We start from the raw sequence: 16,706 nt of genomic DNA, 5'->3' as shown, positions 1-16,706 counted from the left end.
AATGCTAAATCCATCGACGTCATTTTGTACTGTTCGACGTAACGATGGCGATACGCAAACTCTTCATCAATGATAAAAAATATGATAAATGAGTACACATAACACACAGCACACAAGCACTCCCACATTGTATCGCACCGAAGTAATGGAAGCATACAGACATTGGAGGAAAAATAAATGATCGTATCAAAAACATCCTGAATGTGATTAATACCATTTTTTATGCGTCTAATGTCGCATCGAGAAATTGTAATCATTTTTTTTTTAACATTTGTTAGATCCTTCTCTCGATACTGAAGCGAATTGTCTCTAGCGAATTAAAATAGTATCAATAACTCTGCGGCTTGAGATAACATCACCAACCGAAGTGGATGATCCGGTGTCATCCAGCTATCGATTAGTCATGGCTAAGATGATTCACTCTAGATGAGCCAGCTGAAGAAGGAATTCCCCTCTCGCCAGGCAACAGTATTTAGGTAGTAAATTAAAATTGAATCAAACATACGACTGACGGGCCGATTACCAACATATTTCCGATCGTCGATCGATAAGACGCCAACGTTGCGATAAGGATCAATGCAAACTGTTGGTCCGCAAAGCAGCGCAAGGTGCGCACTGAAGGGTGGTTGTTTTTGAGCAACCTACCGTGGTTACCATTACTTTACTTCTCCTGCAATTAGGAGTAAAATTTATCGCACCAACTCCCATCTTGCTTCGGTGGAGAGGGAGGGATTGGAAAGCGCGCGGCAACGTCTGGCCACGGAGTCAAAGGGCTTGCGGGACGCGGGATACCATAAGGCCACCGTTTTTCTCGATTACCGATAAGCCGAACGGACGATAAGGCAAACCATCGGCGACTGGTTTAATTTAATATACTTTCTTCCCTTTTTTCAATTCTTCCCCAAACCGAAAACACACCAAACGTGAGGTAAGTACGCGTTGTGATATGGACGGTTGAAGGGAAAATGTCACCGCCTACGGTTGGGCACGGAATTAGGCGCGGGCGAACGGGGGGAGAGGCTTAATAGGCAAACGGGACACTGATGAGTCGCTCGGAGTCCGATATAAAAACCGAACCATCGGCGGGTGGCCGGTTTCAGTAGCATTCGATCGCTCGGACTCGTCCGATTTGGCCCAGCCCAGCCCCTCAGTACACGCAGTCGCTCCGATAGTTAGCTGATTGTGTGTTGCCGTCGTGACCCTGTGGAAAACCGCCGCGCAAGCAACTGTGATAGTGAACGAGCTAAACGGGTTTTAAGTGCTTATTCGATAACAAATTGTAACTAGAACGGTTCGTAATGAGGGTGAAATTAGGCGCCACGTTTGTGCTGCTGGTGGTGCTAGCGACTCGTGAAGGTATTTACCCTATTTTTCCCCGTGTTTTTAGTTCGGAATTGCGCCAGTGCAAAAGTAACAAACAATGATATTTTTCTAGTAATAAAAAATCATGAACGTGCGCAATTCCTTCCGCGATAACAATAAAATAGCCGCAGTAAAAAGATTAAACATATAAGTTACAAATCTAAAAACAGTGGACGGTCCAGCAGACTCATTGTGTTGTGGATTATGGAGTTGAGTTCGCGATCATTATAGTGTTGTAATTTGTGTGGTGAAGCTTTTTATTTAAGATTTTTTTTTAAACTTCGGAACTTTAAAAAGTTTGATGATGTACATTGTGTGGAAATAACACTCTTTCCCCTGTAGACGAGGGGTCAGATACGTTTCATTGGGAATTGTTTGAACAAATTGAATCTTTTGATTATGCAAACGTAACGTTAATGATTTATACATAAAATCGTTTTGAAAATAAGGTTTTCCATACAACAATTTGCTTCGTGAGTGTGAGATTTTTAGACCTTCTCCAGACAATCTTCTCGATCGGAAATTTCGTAACTGACAATTTCCCTAGAAGTTTTATTTGCATAACATGGAATAATGTACTCAATTGATTTGATTTCTTTTGTTAAATCTTTTTACTCTTACAAGTTCATTTATTTATTTACTTTAGTATGAGATTGTATTGCTTTATACCTTGACTCAATAAAGTCACATTTCTACTATCAGTTATCAGTTGATTGGAGGGAGGGGCACGATGGTGGGAAATTATCCGTTGCACTGACATACAATTTAATTTCAACGCATTTTTTTATCCACGTAACCAGCGCACGGTCAGCTAAGGTGTTTCGTGTGCGAAAACTGCCCCGATCCGTTCGACGGTTCCGCCTTTCCGCAGCAGGACTGCCCGTTGAATCCCGATACACCGACGACGACGGTCGCTCCACCGACAGGTGACACGACTATCCTAACCCCCCCGCCACTGCCAACGAACGGCGAGCCGGAACAGACGACAATAACGCCGGCCCCACCACCAGCAGAGACCCCACCGGTGCCGGAAACACCGATCATCACCCCGCCACCGGTGGCCGGCCGCAGGAAGCGCCAGGTTCCGAATGGCTACCGGTGCTATCGGATTGAACACGGTAAGGCAGTTTCTTCTTTTCCTTAAATGCATCAAACATGTACTTTATTCGTTTACACCGCATAAAATGTAGGGATTGAAGCATTACGCACTAATTTGCCCAATCTTTTTACTCCTACACAGCAAGCATCGTCCGACGCGGGTGCGCCTCTTTCCTGAACAGCGATACCGAAACCTGCCAGTCCGTAAACGGTGGTCTCACGCCAAACGATTGCCACATTTGCGATTGGGATGGATGCAACAGTGCGGCCGGTTTGCGAGTATCGTTGGTCGCGTTGCTGCTGGCAACCCTGCTCAGTGTGTTGCTGAAACAATAAAACCGACGCAAGGGAGACGATTTATCCCACGTGTCCGATGACAAACCAGTGAAGGTGTACACTACTCAAACGAAAGATACACCAAGGCAACACACACGCACACACAACCTCAGAAGTATGAATGGAAGGAGTGTCCAGTACCCATAAGCTCCATCCTTCGTTCACATATGAGATAGATATAAATAATTTTAGATTCTCGTGTCACCAAGGAAGGGAGGAAGCAGTCGCAATAAAATTTAAATACAAAACAAACAAACCGCATGGTGTTTAGATCAAATCTACTAATCTACTACAGTATCCTGATAACGACGTGCGGATAGCGATAACCGCACGGGAGGAAACATGCAAAAATATCCGTTGAAGGTAAGTCCGTCCCGTTATCTGTCGGATACTAACCTTTGACGGTGAGATATATTGGGCTTTCGTAACATCGCACTCGTACTCTCTCCAACTCTTTCTCGCACCTCGGCCGATGGTGAAATCGATGACAAATCCGAGCTACCCTCCAAAACCAGATGTAATTACCGTGCATTACATCAAGTTCGAAGTCCACCTGTTACGATTCGTGCAGTCGTTCGGACGTTGATGGATCGAATCGATTAGTCGATATAAATTAACGAGCATATCAGTGTTAAAGGGTATCCAGTTGGTCGCAATGGGAGTGGTTCTCACCCGATGGGTGCTTATGGTAGGTAAATGCATACGAAGCCCGGTTTCATTGTACATCAAATAAGGGTTTGTAGAAGATATTACCTTGCATTTCACGTGAGCACATATTTTCCACGTGATACACTGTGTATACAAGCAGAACAACAAAAATGATAAGATTATTTTTCTAACACTTCTCATGGCTCAATATTTGGTCAGTTTTTTGAGAGCGTTAGTGTCCATTCACCTGCTGCAGAAAACTATATTTTCATATCCACGTTGCAGTTCAAGCAGGAAGTTACTGATCCAGTATCCAGGTGGGATGCAGAGGTAAACATTGAAAAAAAGTATTTCATCTCAGCCAGTGTTAATTTTTGTTCCTTTTTCGAAATACTCAGGACGCGTAGTCCAGAAGAGAAAATATGCTTTGTGTCCCCGAAAGCATGTACCGGAAGCTTTTATTTTGAACCAGCTGTAGCAGTATCGCGCTTTCCTACAAAACCCCCGAATGTAGGCACCCTGAGGGGCGATCGGTATTACATCCGTAGAAAGACTTCAACGCTTGATCAAGCGTCGAACGATAAATGTGTCGTTGAAATATGTTACAAACTACAAAATTAAAGTTAATTCAAAACGATATCTATTTAAACTACATTTATTTAAAATACTGTTTTATAGTTTTAAGGCGTAAATGACCGTAATTCAATATTCTGCACAGTATAATGGTGCAGCTCGTAATAATAGTCGTCAACCAAGTGGTCTTTTGATTAATGCCATAATTTAAAACGTAACTTTTCCTCTTCAGCTTTTGACGCAAACACTTCATCACAGCATGCTACTTTAGTTCGCACATTTTCGTGTTCACTCGTTGCACAAGGAATGGCCACAAACGCGGCAACCCGTAATGCCACCTTCTACGTGGGGAACCTGCTCCTTGTCACACACACCCGTCGCGTATCCTTCTATTTCGGCGCACCCTCGGCGATGCACAACATTCTTCGCGCGATCTTTATCTGCGGGAGTACAATAAGAAATAATTTCGTCAGCTTCAACATCCATTGCAGACGCCATTGCACTTTAAAACAAAACCTCGATAGCTGATGGTACGTACCTTGGCTCATGATCGACACGCATACGAATCGTTTCTGTGCTTTCAGCGATTTGTTTGCCTTTACGTAGGGATACCATGGAAGCGGCGGTGGCGTTAGATTCGGGTTCCAGGGATCCCAGTAGTTTCCACCACCGTTGTTTCCTCCGACCAGTGGCGGTGGCGTTAGATTCGGGTTCCATGGGTCCCAGTAATTTCCACCGTTATTTCCTCCGACTAATGGCGGTGGCGTTAGATTCGGGTTCCATGGGTCCCAGTAGTTTCCACCGTTATTTCCTCCAACCAGAGGGGGTGGTGTTAAATTGGGATTCCAAGGATCCCAATAGTTTCCACCTCCATTGTTTCCTCCGACCAGTGGCGGTGGAGTAAGGTTCGGGTTCCAGGGATCCCAATAGTTGCCGTTGTTTCCTCCGACCAGCGGCGGTGGAGTCAGATTCGGATTCCATGGATCCAAAGGATATGCCCACGGTGGTGTCGACTGCGTAAGCACGGGATAGGTTGGCGTATAACTCAGAGCATTTACGTCGATTCCATTCTTCGCACTGCACTGCACAATGGCCGGCTTTTCTTTGGTGCAATCCTCACACGCATAGCACCTAATTTCATTCGAACGCACTAAAGAGATAATTAAAACAGATAATAGTTAGTGTTTTTCCTCTTCTCACTCACTGGTTAGCCCGCAGGTGCTCACCTAAGGAAACTGTGACCGCAACAAATAAAAAGGCTACTGTCCTAAGCCCCATCGTTTGAACAATTAAACAACTTCGTAGCCAACGAACGGTAAACAATTAATTGAGCTGTAGGGTTGAACATCCCGACTTATATATTCCTCCGGCACCCTTGGCAGCAAGTTGAAAGATGCTCAGGCGCTATCCAACCAATCGCAGGGGGGTGACGTTGTTTATTTCTTATTCTATTTGGCCCCACACAAGTCTATCTTATCGTCACACTAGGCTAGTCACTCTCAACGGGACCTTTTGCCAGTCACGCAGCACGGTTGGAATGTATGCAAATAACTCCCGATTCAGTTCGGTTCAGTTTGATGGAACGTTCCAATTGATTAGATGACAATTCACTTTTTTTTCTTTCGGTTGGTTTTTCCAGAAAGATTGCGTAGCGTACTGCGCGTGCCATTATAGTTGCTGTCCTCAAGGACGTATTGGTCATCGGTGACGTACAAAACGGTGTCACGAAATCATAAGAAAGGTTGAAGTAGCATTTTGGTAGTGCGCTTCAATCATCATACAACAGTATTACGAAGGAATAGAGTAGTGTTTGAGTCCAGCTTCTCCCAAGAGGAATCGAGTTTTCCAAGTAAATATAGTTAAATGAGTGTAGAGATATATTTTAAACTAGACATTTGTTTTTAAATGATTTGTATTATTTTTTTTATTAAAATTTTGAAAAATTTAAAAAAAAAACAAAAACTAAACCATCAGCAACAACTTTATACATTGAGATATAGAATAAGCAAATCAAATCCTATAACATTTTCATCAATCTCTCACCTAACTTCATAACAAATCTACTTTCATTAAAATGCTATAATCCCATCCTAATAAATCTGAAAATTTAATTCAAATTAAAACAGCAATATTAGATAACTGTGTTTATTTGTTATTGTTTGAAATTGAGCTGTTTACGATGTATTTTTTTTTCATTTTCTTTTTGCCTTCAGCATAATTCAAGAGAAAATCTTATGATAAAATGTTGCATGGAATCAATTTTGCATTTCAAGTGTTGAAGAAGAATAATTACACAAATACGAAAAAAGCCGGTTAGGAAGGAAAGTAGCAAGATGCTTCACTGACGTCGGAATGTCTAGAAGCTATCTGATAGCATAACACATTCCTACTGGTTGTTACCGGTAAAACTTCGCCTGTTATCAGTTGCGTGATGCCGATAACCTATTAACAGGAGACGATTTTTTTTTCTCACGCGGTGTTTTCCATTCGTTGCTGATGCAACTTATCTGTTATAATCGAATGACATGGTGTTGTCACGATGCGGTGAGAGATAAATAATCAAAGCAGATTTGCAATGGAATGCGACGGTTTGGAATGTCTCAATAGTCTGTCTAGAGGAGAATGATAATGGATGGAATGTGGTCCAGCGGAATTTTCAGCAAACAAGGTAAAGTTCTTCACCGTTTCACGACTAATAACGATACCGGATATTCCACGATGTGTATCAAAGGATGATCGTCCAGTGAGAAAACTGGATCGGTTCCGGTCAAGACAAGACAACAAGACCAATAAATCATTCCCGGATCTACTAATCAAATCCTCCTCCAATCTTCTGATAACTAAGTGTCTCTTATTAGAACACTAATAGTAGTAAATAAAAGTAAATTCCAACCGTTGACCTCCCTTCGATTAACTGACACAACGTGTAAAACACCTAAAATAAACGATTGGTGCAGTTTATCTTTATTACTAAGCTATCAGTTTGGTTCCTATCGCCAAGATCCCAACGGGTATATAAGCCGAAGGGATAACGCCAGGTCAAGCTCAAACCAGCGTTCCAAGAGGTTTCGCGAACGACCGGAAAGATTAGGAGAATCACTTCGTCGCTCGCCGTCGGTATCGCTAGGACGGTTTAAGTGTTGGAACGAAACAGGTCTTGCATAACAGTCAATTTTACGCAAAATGGAAGCAAATGAAAGAGGAAAACGGATGCTAGTGATAGGCTGGATATTAGTTTGTCTACTATTTCCCACAACGGTGAAGGCACAAACAGACTGTTACTATTGTGATAAAGAGTGCGATTCGGTGATCCCAGAACAAAACGGGCCCTGTGTTGACGAATGTGGCATATGGTACTCGAGTGAGTTGAAAGTTTGGTTGATTTCTAAGGGTATCAGTTAAAAGAAAAACAACAAATCATACCCACCCACTCCATTCCTACAGCGGCGGATAACACGGTACAAGTGGGTCGTGGATGCATCCAGTTCATCCCGGAGACCGCCATAGAGTATCAGCGTTGTGCGGAAAATCTCTGCAACGATGCGATCCCCAAACGATGCCTTCAATGTGACTCAGTGGATGCCAGCGAATGTCAAGAAGTTTTGTGTAGCAGTACCGAGGACAAGTGCTACTTGCATCCAGCAGGTAAATTGTCTAAGAATTTATAAATTAAGGAGACGTTGTAAATATAGCAAACGTCGGAAACTAGCCATAGAGACAAAGTAAGCAACCGAAAATGAGTGTGGTATGAATGCTCCAAAACATGTAGTGCGGCTGAAAAGGCGTAAAAATACGCATCAACAATACAGTCCACTGAAAAAATTGTCAACAGGAAGAAGCTGTGTAATTCAGTTCCGAAAACGGATGTTAGATAAAGTGAAATCAACAACAGGATGGCGTCAATGTTCGACCGTTCGATCGTTTTACGGCACGATTACGATAAGTCGTAAAGCAAACTTTTGGGGAGCACTTCATGCTTCCCGTGTGAGCCGCTTATCAGGGTGCAATTTTGCACAAAGTCTAACTCGCCACAGCGATTGCCAGCCATATAAACGAAACCGTGCTAAGCAGGCTATATTTGGCGGAAGACAGATACCCACAACAGACGCCGGATAAGGAAAGGATAAGGAAGTTAATGTCTTAAGTAGAAGATAGTACCCTGACGTTGCACGGTTAGGAGGAAGTTGTTTACGATACATCGTTATAAACATTTTACGTCGCTTCAATACAGGGTAAGGTGTCGTATTGGTAGGAAGTCGACTATTTAGAATCTGTGCCCTAAATAACATCCTTGTTGAGCAGCAACAGTATGTTGGTTTTATCAAGAGGGCTTGCAGTAATCATGGAACCATTCATAAAAGTTTATTGATATCTGGCAGTCAAGACTTTCCTTAGGTATTTCCCGGTAGAGAACACAAATGAATCACAGAATTCCTGAAGTGATAGACAAGTACATGTGGTAGAATTACATGAGGTAGTCTACAGGCACATAACATCGTTACTTCGTGATTATTTGTAATTCTGTAGAGGTGATAAGTTCAACAATTATCTAAGTTTGCACTTATCTAATGTATTAGTATAAAAAAAACACACATCTAACCAATAACTTATCTAACATACTAGTAGAAAGGTCACAAGAACTTCAAAACTAAAGTGATTAATCCTCTTGGCGCATAGCTGTTAAACTATCAAAACAGCTGTAAGTCCCTTGGACATCGCTAGCCATTCATGACCATTCGGGTCTTCTCTTGAGTTAACTTGAATGCCTCGGGCCATGGTAGAATGTTACGACACATAAAGAAACGCAATAACAACACATCTGAACCTATTCTGGTTGAGTTATGTGAATTTAACGTTACTTATTCTTACCAGATGGCCATCGAGGGTGCACATCGGATCAGAAGTACGCAACCGACTGCTCGCCTGAAACCGGCGACGATCGCTGCTCGTTGTGTAGCTCCCCAGTCGGTAAGAGCTGCAATGAAAATATTCGATGCATCGTCTGTGACGAATCTGTCGGTGAACAGTGTCTGCAGGATCCAGCATCCACCATCCAAAGCTGCCCCAGTTCCACCGATCAATGCTACCGGTATCTCGATGCCGCCCGCATGCTGCACATGGGCTGCACCAGCAGCGAAGACTATCAGTCCAACTGTGGCGAGTCGCGTAACTGCCACACGTGCACCGGTGACGAATGCAATCGGGAGGGTAAGGTCGTGTGGAAAGGAACAATCTTACGCGGGACTCCTTTCCAATAATGCAAATTTCCTTTCGTCTTCAGCCGCATTTTCGTGTTATACCTGTAGCGGGTGCCCTACGCTTGATAAGGATTTGTTTACGCCTGTTGAGTGCACTATCGACGAGACAGATCGGTGTTACGTTGGGTACGATTGTGAGTATAAGATGGCCAAAACTACGCTTCATCAATAATTCCTTGTTAAACCCATTTTTCTTGTCAATCGCTTAATGAAGGGAAGGAAAGAGAAACGAAGCGCGGTTGCGCATCGCCGGAAGCGCCCGGACTCGACGCAGTGGAACTATGCAACGACCCGGGATGCAATGAGGTTGATTTTCCAACGCACCTGCAGTGCTATCAGTGCGTCGGGTGCGATCAGATCACCTCGAACGATGTCTACTTCTGCCAAAGCGAAAGCGCCACCGGTTGTTTCATGCTGCTAACCGAACCGGAAGGTGGTCTCCGAACGCTCTTTCGTGGATGCAATACGGATGATGCGTACAGCGAATGCCGGGAGGATCAGAACTGTGTCAGCTGCAGTGGTGATGCATGTAATAGAGGCCCAAAGACGGGGGCCCTCTTTTGTGCTCATTGCTCAGGGGTGGACGAATGTGAACTGAATAATCCAGCACCGAGTTGTAGTGAAACCATCTTCTACAACCGGTGCTACATGTACTCGGACGTTGATGGGACGCTTATGAAGGGATGCCTGCTCGATCTCGAACCTGGATCAGAGCTAGCGACAGCGTGCTACGATCCGGCAGATCGTAGGTGTCAGTACTGCACGGGAGCTTCCTGCAATCGGCAACACTGCATCAGCTGTGATACTCGAACGGATGGGTTGGACTGTGTCCTGGGATTGGAAAGTGGAAACCTTCGGTACGATATGTGCACTGGCAACAACGACGGTTGCCTAATGGTGGTAGACGCCGAAGGACACACCGTAAGGGGCTGCGTGGACCAATCTGCTGAACCGTGTGAAAATACGGTGGCTTGTTCAGTGGATGTCGCGATGGGTTCTAATAAAGATTTGTTTCCACCGGAGCGTTTACGCTGCTACAGATGCAACGGAGAAGAGCGGTGTGACGAAGAACAGGACGAAGGTACTGCACAATATTGCCTATTCTATTATGGCACAGACGATGGTTGTTACACATATCAAGGTAAGGGAATTGTATGCCAACTTCCTAGCATTCACATTGTAGAGATGCATGTTCTCCATCACAGATGGCACCACGGTCGTGCGAGGATGTACCTCAGATCCGGACGCACGCTGCAAAACCGACGACGATCCCTTCTGCACGGTCGTGAGTGAAAGCCTCTCGAACGGAGCATTCCAGCAAACGATCAGCTGCTACCAGGATTGCCCGGGCGGTACCGGTTCGGAGTTGTGCACACCGGCGGTCACCTGCACACCACCGAACAATCGATGCTTCCTAAGCGTTTCGAACACGGGAGTTGTATCGCGCGGCTGTACCACGTCCCTCCAGGGTTGCCCGCCGGATTCCAGGGACTGTTTCCTTTGCGACCAGTCAAACTGCAACGGAGCGTTTGGCGTTTGTGTCCAGTGCGATACGCGACCGGGCGAGGATTGTACCGTAAAAGAGAACCGTGATGTGTGCGAAGGAATGGCCGGCTGTTTCCACTACGTGGACCGCGAGAAGGAAATCTACGGTTGCGCAGAACCTGTACCGGAATTCTGCGAAGACGATGCAGACCATTGCCAGATCTGTGCGGGCGCGTTCTGCAATGCGAAAGGTAAAGTAATGAAGCTTGTCCAGATGGGCTCACACAGGGCCAGCAAATAGCTAGAAATAGGTCACGTCAATGTAGTTTTGTCATATTTTTTCCACAGCCCTAACGGTCTGCTTGAGTTGCAACGGATGTGAGGACGTATACGGGGCCGTTGAACCGGGCACCCAAATCTGCGCCGAGGGAGATACTTGCTTCACCGGGCTCGTAGGAACGAGGGTTGATCGAGGATGCCGTTCTGCCATGCCGGAACCGATTGAAAATTACCAAGAGCTTGAAATCTGTAGCAGCCCAATGTTTTGCAACGACCTTTCACGAGCCGACTGGGTTAGCTGTTACGTGTGCTCCGATTGTGCCGATCAGCCACCCGTTAGCAGTTCCCAACTGTGCCAAAACCCCCTGTCGAACCGCTGCTACACACTACTGGATGGGGCAGGGCAGGTGCATAGAGGCTGCGTAGGTACTGCCTTGCCCGAGGGATGCATGGAAGGATTGAACTGTGCCATTTGCACCGGAGAGGACAACTGCAATGGACAGACAGCAACCGGGGCCCATACACCGGAGTCGTCTGCGTTTAGTTGCGTTCGTTGCGACGGAGCAACGTGTTCCGAGTACAACGCGATCAGTGCGTGTCCGAACGAGAAAGGGCTGCTTTTCGATGGGTGCGTTACGTACGACGCGGGCGACGGTAGTGTGAAGAAGGGATGCCTGAGCGATAGTGCACTGTGGGAGCTGTGTCCAACCACCGGTGGCTCCGCAAACCCGACCTCGTGCGTAGTATCCGATGTTCCGAATGGCAATGCCAGACAAATCCGATGCTTTTCATGCGATACATCGATTGAGTGCCTCGTAAAACAACAGAAAAGCTCCCTTGTAGTGTATGATTATGGAGCGTGTGTGGTGTTCTTGGCCACTGCTGTTGTGCCTGTGTATGGTGATGTTAACGGTATTATACGAGCCAACTCCAATGAAGGATGTGCCAATATAGATGAGGAACACTGCTTCGCATGTTACACGGACGGCTGTAACGGGGAACTGTTTCCTCCCGATAGGCTGCACTGTGTCCGATGCCGAGGGGAAGAATGTGCACAACTGTCCACGAGTGAGAGCATTCCTTTAGAGCCATGCTACATATACAGATCGACGAACGCCCAATGTTTCACCCGGTTCGATGGGGAATTTTTCGCCGAGCGTGGTTGCCAAGGCGATACGGATGTATGCTTCCATCCGGACGATACAAAATGCCGGTATTGTGAAGGCAATGGGTGCAACGACCTCGAGTACGGGCTCGCGTACGAGTCGGTAACGTGTCGGGCGTGCAGCAGCAATGCGCAGTGCGAAACCGATCCCACCGTCATCACGTGCTCCGACAAGACACGTGGCTGTTACAGTTACTTCAGTGGGCCGTTTGTTGTTGCCAAGGGTTGCGTGTCGGATATTGCACCGACCAGCTCGTTATACAACGATTGTACTTTGGCAGGTGGTACCGAACGGTGTCAGCGCTGTGGAGGGGACAATTGCAACAGCTATCTGTGCTTCGAGTGTAATTCGAAAGAGGACGAAGATTGCTTCGAGCCGCAAGTTGGCCGGGTCCGCACGGCAAGCTGTCCAACGCCGGAGTGTATGGCGTTTGTTGACTGTAAGTCCTCGCAGTGGATGTGAAAGAACCGTCCGTAACCGTTTGCTTACCTTTCAGATAATGCCCACATTACGAGGGGATGCTTCGATTACGATGAAACCCCATACGCATGTTCCGCGAACCTTGAAACATGTCTTCGATGCGCAGGAGATCACTGCAACGCCGGTCCGGTGCCTCGGAATCGTATCAAGTGCCATCAATGCGAGGGAACTGGTGTGGATTGCCTTTCACCTGCAATCGGCGACGCCAAATACTGTCCCATCTACAATTACGAAGAAGAACGCTGTTACACCTATTTCGCAGGTAAAAATCGTCAAATTGATTACTTTTCAACAGGCTACTTACCCCTTTTTCCCAACGTCCAGATGAGAACACCGTTAAAAGGGGTTGCATTATCGAGCAGAACAACCTCGAATGTAAAGAAGAATACTGCAAGCAGTGCAACACATCCGCCTGCAACGACCAGGGTCCCTGGATCCCAAATACACTACACTGCGTGCAGTGTGATAGTGTTGATAGCTGTAGGGAAATAGAAAACGTCCAGCCCCAGCCATGCGTAGGCTACCACCTATTCGGTAGAACCGAGCAATGCTACACGGTGTTCGATGAGTCCAACGTCGTATCGCGGCGTGGGTGCCTTAGCCATCTGACGGAATCCGAAGCTAACCAGTGTCGAACGGGAGTGGATATCAACTGCAAGACGTGTTCCTCCGATGGTTGCAACGCGCAGAGTGTCGAGTGTGTCGTATGCAACTCGAGGACGAATCCGACGTGCGGTGGCAACGCCCTGCCGGGAAGCTTCGAACGCAACCGTTGTGGAACCGGGCACTGTGTGTCACTGGTGAAAGACTGGATCACATGGAAAGGCTGTTGGGAAGATTTCGAGGGGGATTGTGCGTCGCCGGAGGATGCCGGGATAATGTGTGCCGTTTTCGAAGGTAACCTGTCGAACACTGGGATATTTCCGGAAGACCGTTTGAAGTGCTACCAATGCGAAGGGCCCCGGGGTACATGCGGGCAGATCGGTTCCACAACGACTCTGGAAGTATGCCAGCGTTACCATCCGCTGGACAGTTGCTACACCTATGTTTCTGGTAAGTGCCATTCTCGTTGACTGTGAATTTAAACCAAACATTGTGACAGGGATTCAGAATGGAGGTTCTGCGGGAACGTTATACATAAATAATGGGGAAATGGTAAGTATACATTCCAGTCTGAGAGTTTAGTTTCAAAGCCACTGCAAGTTCAAATTACACTGGACTGCCTAAGCTTATCTTGATCTGGAGCATCGCCCCTTTACACGTAATGAGAATATTGCTATGAAACAATTCGAATTCAAAGACACTCATGTGCACTTTTAACGACGGATAGGCAAGCATACCAGTTACATAGATAGCAAACATGTCAATTGCATAGCATTGCTTACTATGATGCTGAACAGAACAAGCTTTAACACGAGTACTTTGTTCACGAGTGCTTGTTACCCTAAACTTGCAGATTTCGCCGCGGTCAGCCGCGGAACTGAATATCTAAATAAGCGTTTATCGATCTACGCTGGGTTGTTACCTTGGTTTTAACCAACGTTGAACCGTTCAAGATTAAGATTCTAGTAAATAACTAGGATGCATTTTTGCCACCTGGTATGTAATTAATGGCGAGTAAAATGAAATCAAGCATTACTTGTTATCACGTACAGGAAAACTTCCTTACGGTTATTGCAGAAAATTTAATTTAGTTACATTAACGTTCTTCACGCCCCTCAGATAACGGATACACTATCCGAGGATGCAGCACAACTATAACCCAGGAGTGCAACGACTCCCCCTCGCATTGCCATCGATGTAACGGGGAAGGATGCAATGACGTACCGTTTGAACAACCGAACTGGCTCACCTGTGCCAAGTGTTCGCATGCAACCGAATGTGCTGAACGAAAGGATAACCCGGTGTTTGAACCATGCAAAGGAATGATTCTACTCGGCCGGCACGATGACTGCTACACGTATTCTTTCGGCGGGGAAATTCTTGAGCGTGGCTGCCTCAGCGAAGCGGACCCAACTATCCAGGCCCAGTGCGCCGACGGTTCGAGCGAGTGTTCCGTGTGCCACTGTGACCGTTGCAACGGTCCACCAACGTCGTGTGTCGTCTGCAAGGGAGAGCGCGGCTGTGGTGATGTCGGGAACACCGACTTGTTGCAGACTTGCACTTCTGGAGCCTGTGTGGTAACCTCCTTGCCGATGACCAGTGACGGTGTGCTGACGATTGTTAAACAATGCTCGGAGACCGTCCAGCTTGACATGTGTTACAAAGGACCACCGGGAGCCACTTATCACCTGTGTCATTCACCTGGTTGTAACGATATACTTTATCCTCCTGATCGGATTCGATGCTACCAGTGCGAGGGTGCGGCCTGTGCCGATCCATTGCTTCTACCCACCGTTTGTGAGCCGTACGTAGTGGGTATGGATGCGTGTTACAGCTTTTTCGACCGTCAGCAAAAGGGATGCATCGGGCAGCTCAACCAAACTCAGCTTGACGAATGCCAAGGCGAAGGGAACGGTTGTAGAATGTGCTCCTCGGGAGATGGATGTAATTTAGAGCCACGCGTACAGGAATGTACCGTTTGCAGCTCAGAAAGTGACCCGGGTTGTGGCTCTAGTTCGACGCAGATAGGATCCACTGCACGCACTCGGAAATCATGTATAACAGGGGGTTGTGCAACGTACATCGATGGTAAATAGTACACACATTATCATCATTATCTTCACATAACCTTATGCATCTTTTACAAATGATCTTCTCGAATACCTCTCCTTTAGACAATGGCTTCACGGTGAAAGGTTGCGCCGTGGACTTCCAGCTAACAGAAGCTTCATGCTCAGACGAAAATGCGACATTGTGCTACGTCTGTTCCACTGGGGACGCCTGCAATGACGAGCTACGGTTTCCCTCGAACCGGCAGGAATGTTACCAGTGCTCGGGTACCGCGTGTGTAGATGTGACACTGGACAGTCCAACTGCTTGCAGACGTTATAATGCTACCACCGATGGATGCTACACGTACGCCACCGGTCCGGAAGACATCGAACGAGGCTGTCTCAGCGATCGTCCTTCGTGTGCGGAGGAAGCGGCATGCGTTATTTGCACGACTCCAAACACCGGATGCAACACTGACCCGGGGATCGTATCAAACGGCCACAGCTGCTACCAGTGTGACGGGGCAGATTGTGCTACGAAGCGCACAGGTCCGGGAACCGCGTGTTCCGGGGAGCTTCTTCTGGGACGCACCGATTCCTGTTATACATTCGTAGACACGTACACCGTACGGAGAGGATGTTATTCGGATGAAGACGCATGTGATCCAGCGAACCCTAGTTGTCATGTTTGTGCACCAGAGAAAGACTGCAATGGCGACGAGTATACAGTCACGAGCAACGAGTGCATTCAGTGCTTCGAAGGTACCGACGGGGAAGCTTGCCTATGGGGCTACAGCTCCACGGAGGCAACGCGCTGTTCGGAACCGGAGTCGTCGTCGCCAGGAACCGGCTGTTACAGGTGTTACGATAATGATGGGGTAGCTGATAATCCTCTCTTCCGCAGAGGTTGCGCAGGTGATGCGGGTGAACAGCGGTGCCACAATGATCCTGGGTACAGTGTTTGCCTCGGGGCGGGCTGCAACAACCGCAACGAGCGGCTACAGATTTGCGCCAAGTGTGACACGGATATTGGATGTGATCGGTGGATAGTGGAAGAGTGTCGCGGTACAGTGCCGTACGAGCGGCGCGGTTGCTACATCATGCGGGACGTACGGAAACGCATCCTGGGGCGAGGATGCGTGGCCCAGTTGAACGAATCCGATTGGGAGCGATGTCTAGACGTTCGCGATGGAACCTGCACAATGTGTTTTGGGAATCAATGCAATGGGGCGACGGTACCATTGGGAGGTCATTTGGTCGGCCTTCTCGCCGGAACCGTTTTGACAATACGGTTGTTGGTTAGCTTTAATGGCAAAATATCATTACTCTACTGATTGCTTTAAATTCGAATACAATAGTTAAATGAA

The 16,706-nt window shown here is 46.9% G+C and overlaps 3 protein-coding genes across 3 annotated transcripts; 2 read left to right on the top strand and 1 right to left on the bottom strand.

The window, feature by feature from the left end:
• Positions 1–1,298: 1,298 nt before the first annotated feature.
• LOC131266566 (uncharacterized proline-rich protein-like) lies at positions 1,299–2,796 on the top strand. The gene is made up of 3 exons (XM_058269134.1): positions 1,299–1,356; positions 2,163–2,480; positions 2,603–2,796. The coding sequence occupies exons 1-3, from the start codon at positions 1,299–1,301 to the stop codon at positions 2,794–2,796; spliced, it is 570 nt and encodes a 189-aa protein (XP_058125117.1).
• A 1,415-nt stretch (positions 2,797–4,211) lies between these two features.
• On the bottom strand, positions 4,212–5,295 carry LOC131263992 (uncharacterized). The gene is made up of 3 exons (XM_058266284.1): positions 5,244–5,295; positions 4,556–5,167; positions 4,212–4,457 (listed from the first exon to the last, which is right to left on the bottom strand). Exons 1-3 carry the CDS (start codon positions 5,293–5,295, stop codon positions 4,306–4,308), a joined length of 816 nt encoding a protein of 271 aa, XP_058122267.1. The 3' UTR covers positions 4,212–4,305.
• A 1,905-nt stretch (positions 5,296–7,200) lies between these two features.
• Positions 7,201–16,673, top strand: LOC131263991 (uncharacterized). The gene is made up of 11 exons (XM_058266283.1): positions 7,201–7,378; positions 7,462–7,662; positions 8,890–9,233; positions 9,299–9,401; positions 9,490–10,416; positions 10,481–11,011; positions 11,109–12,644; positions 12,702–12,947; positions 13,010–13,738; positions 14,408–15,376; positions 15,463–16,673. Exons 1-11 carry the CDS (start codon positions 7,201–7,203, stop codon positions 16,671–16,673), a joined length of 6,975 nt encoding a protein of 2,324 aa, XP_058122266.1.
• Positions 16,674–16,706: the final 33 nt, after the last annotated feature.

The sequence above is a fragment of the Anopheles coustani genome, chromosome 2 (assembly GCF_943734705.1).
Source record: "Anopheles coustani chromosome 2, idAnoCousDA_361_x.2, whole genome shotgun sequence".
NCBI classification, from domain to species: domain Eukaryota; kingdom Metazoa; phylum Arthropoda; class Insecta; order Diptera; family Culicidae; genus Anopheles; species Anopheles coustani.
Note: the sequence above shows the minus strand (reverse complement) of the source record. Positions and strands in the feature narration are given on the sequence as shown.

Bases quoted from the DNA above. Each gene is read 5' to 3' on its own strand.
- LOC131266566 (XM_058269134.1), top strand. From the start codon at position 1,299: ATGAGGGTGAAATTAGGCGCCACGTTTGTGCTGCTGGTGGTGCTAGCG. The intron at 1,357-2,162 runs GTATTTACCCTA...CCACGTAACCAG, and splicing joins GGTGCTAGCGACTCGTGAAG to CGCACGGTCAGCTAAGGTGT. The intron at 2,481-2,602 runs GTAAGGCAGTTT...ACTCCTACACAG, and splicing joins GTGCTATCGGATTGAACACG to CAAGCATCGTCCGACGCGGG.
- LOC131263992 (XM_058266284.1), bottom strand. From the start codon at position 5,295: ATGGGGCTTAGGACAGTAGCCTTTTTATTTGTTGCGGTCACAGTTTCC. The intron at 5,168-5,243 runs GTGAGCACCTGC...TTATCTCTTTAG, and splicing joins TGCGGTCACAGTTTCCTTAG to TGCGTTCGAATGAAATTAGG. The intron at 4,458-4,555 runs GTACGTACCATC...GTACTCCCGCAG, and splicing joins CGTGTCGATCATGAGCCAAG to ATAAAGATCGCGCGAAGAAT.
- LOC131263991 (XM_058266283.1), top strand. From the start codon at position 7,201: ATGGAAGCAAATGAAAGAGGAAAACGGATGCTAGTGATAGGCTGGATA. The intron at 9,234-9,298 runs GTGTGGAAAGGA...TTTCGTCTTCAG, and splicing joins GCAATCGGGAGGGTAAGGTC to CCGCATTTTCGTGTTATACC. The intron at 13,739-14,407 runs GTAAGTGCCATT...CACGCCCCTCAG, and splicing joins TTGCTACACCTATGTTTCTG to ATAACGGATACACTATCCGA.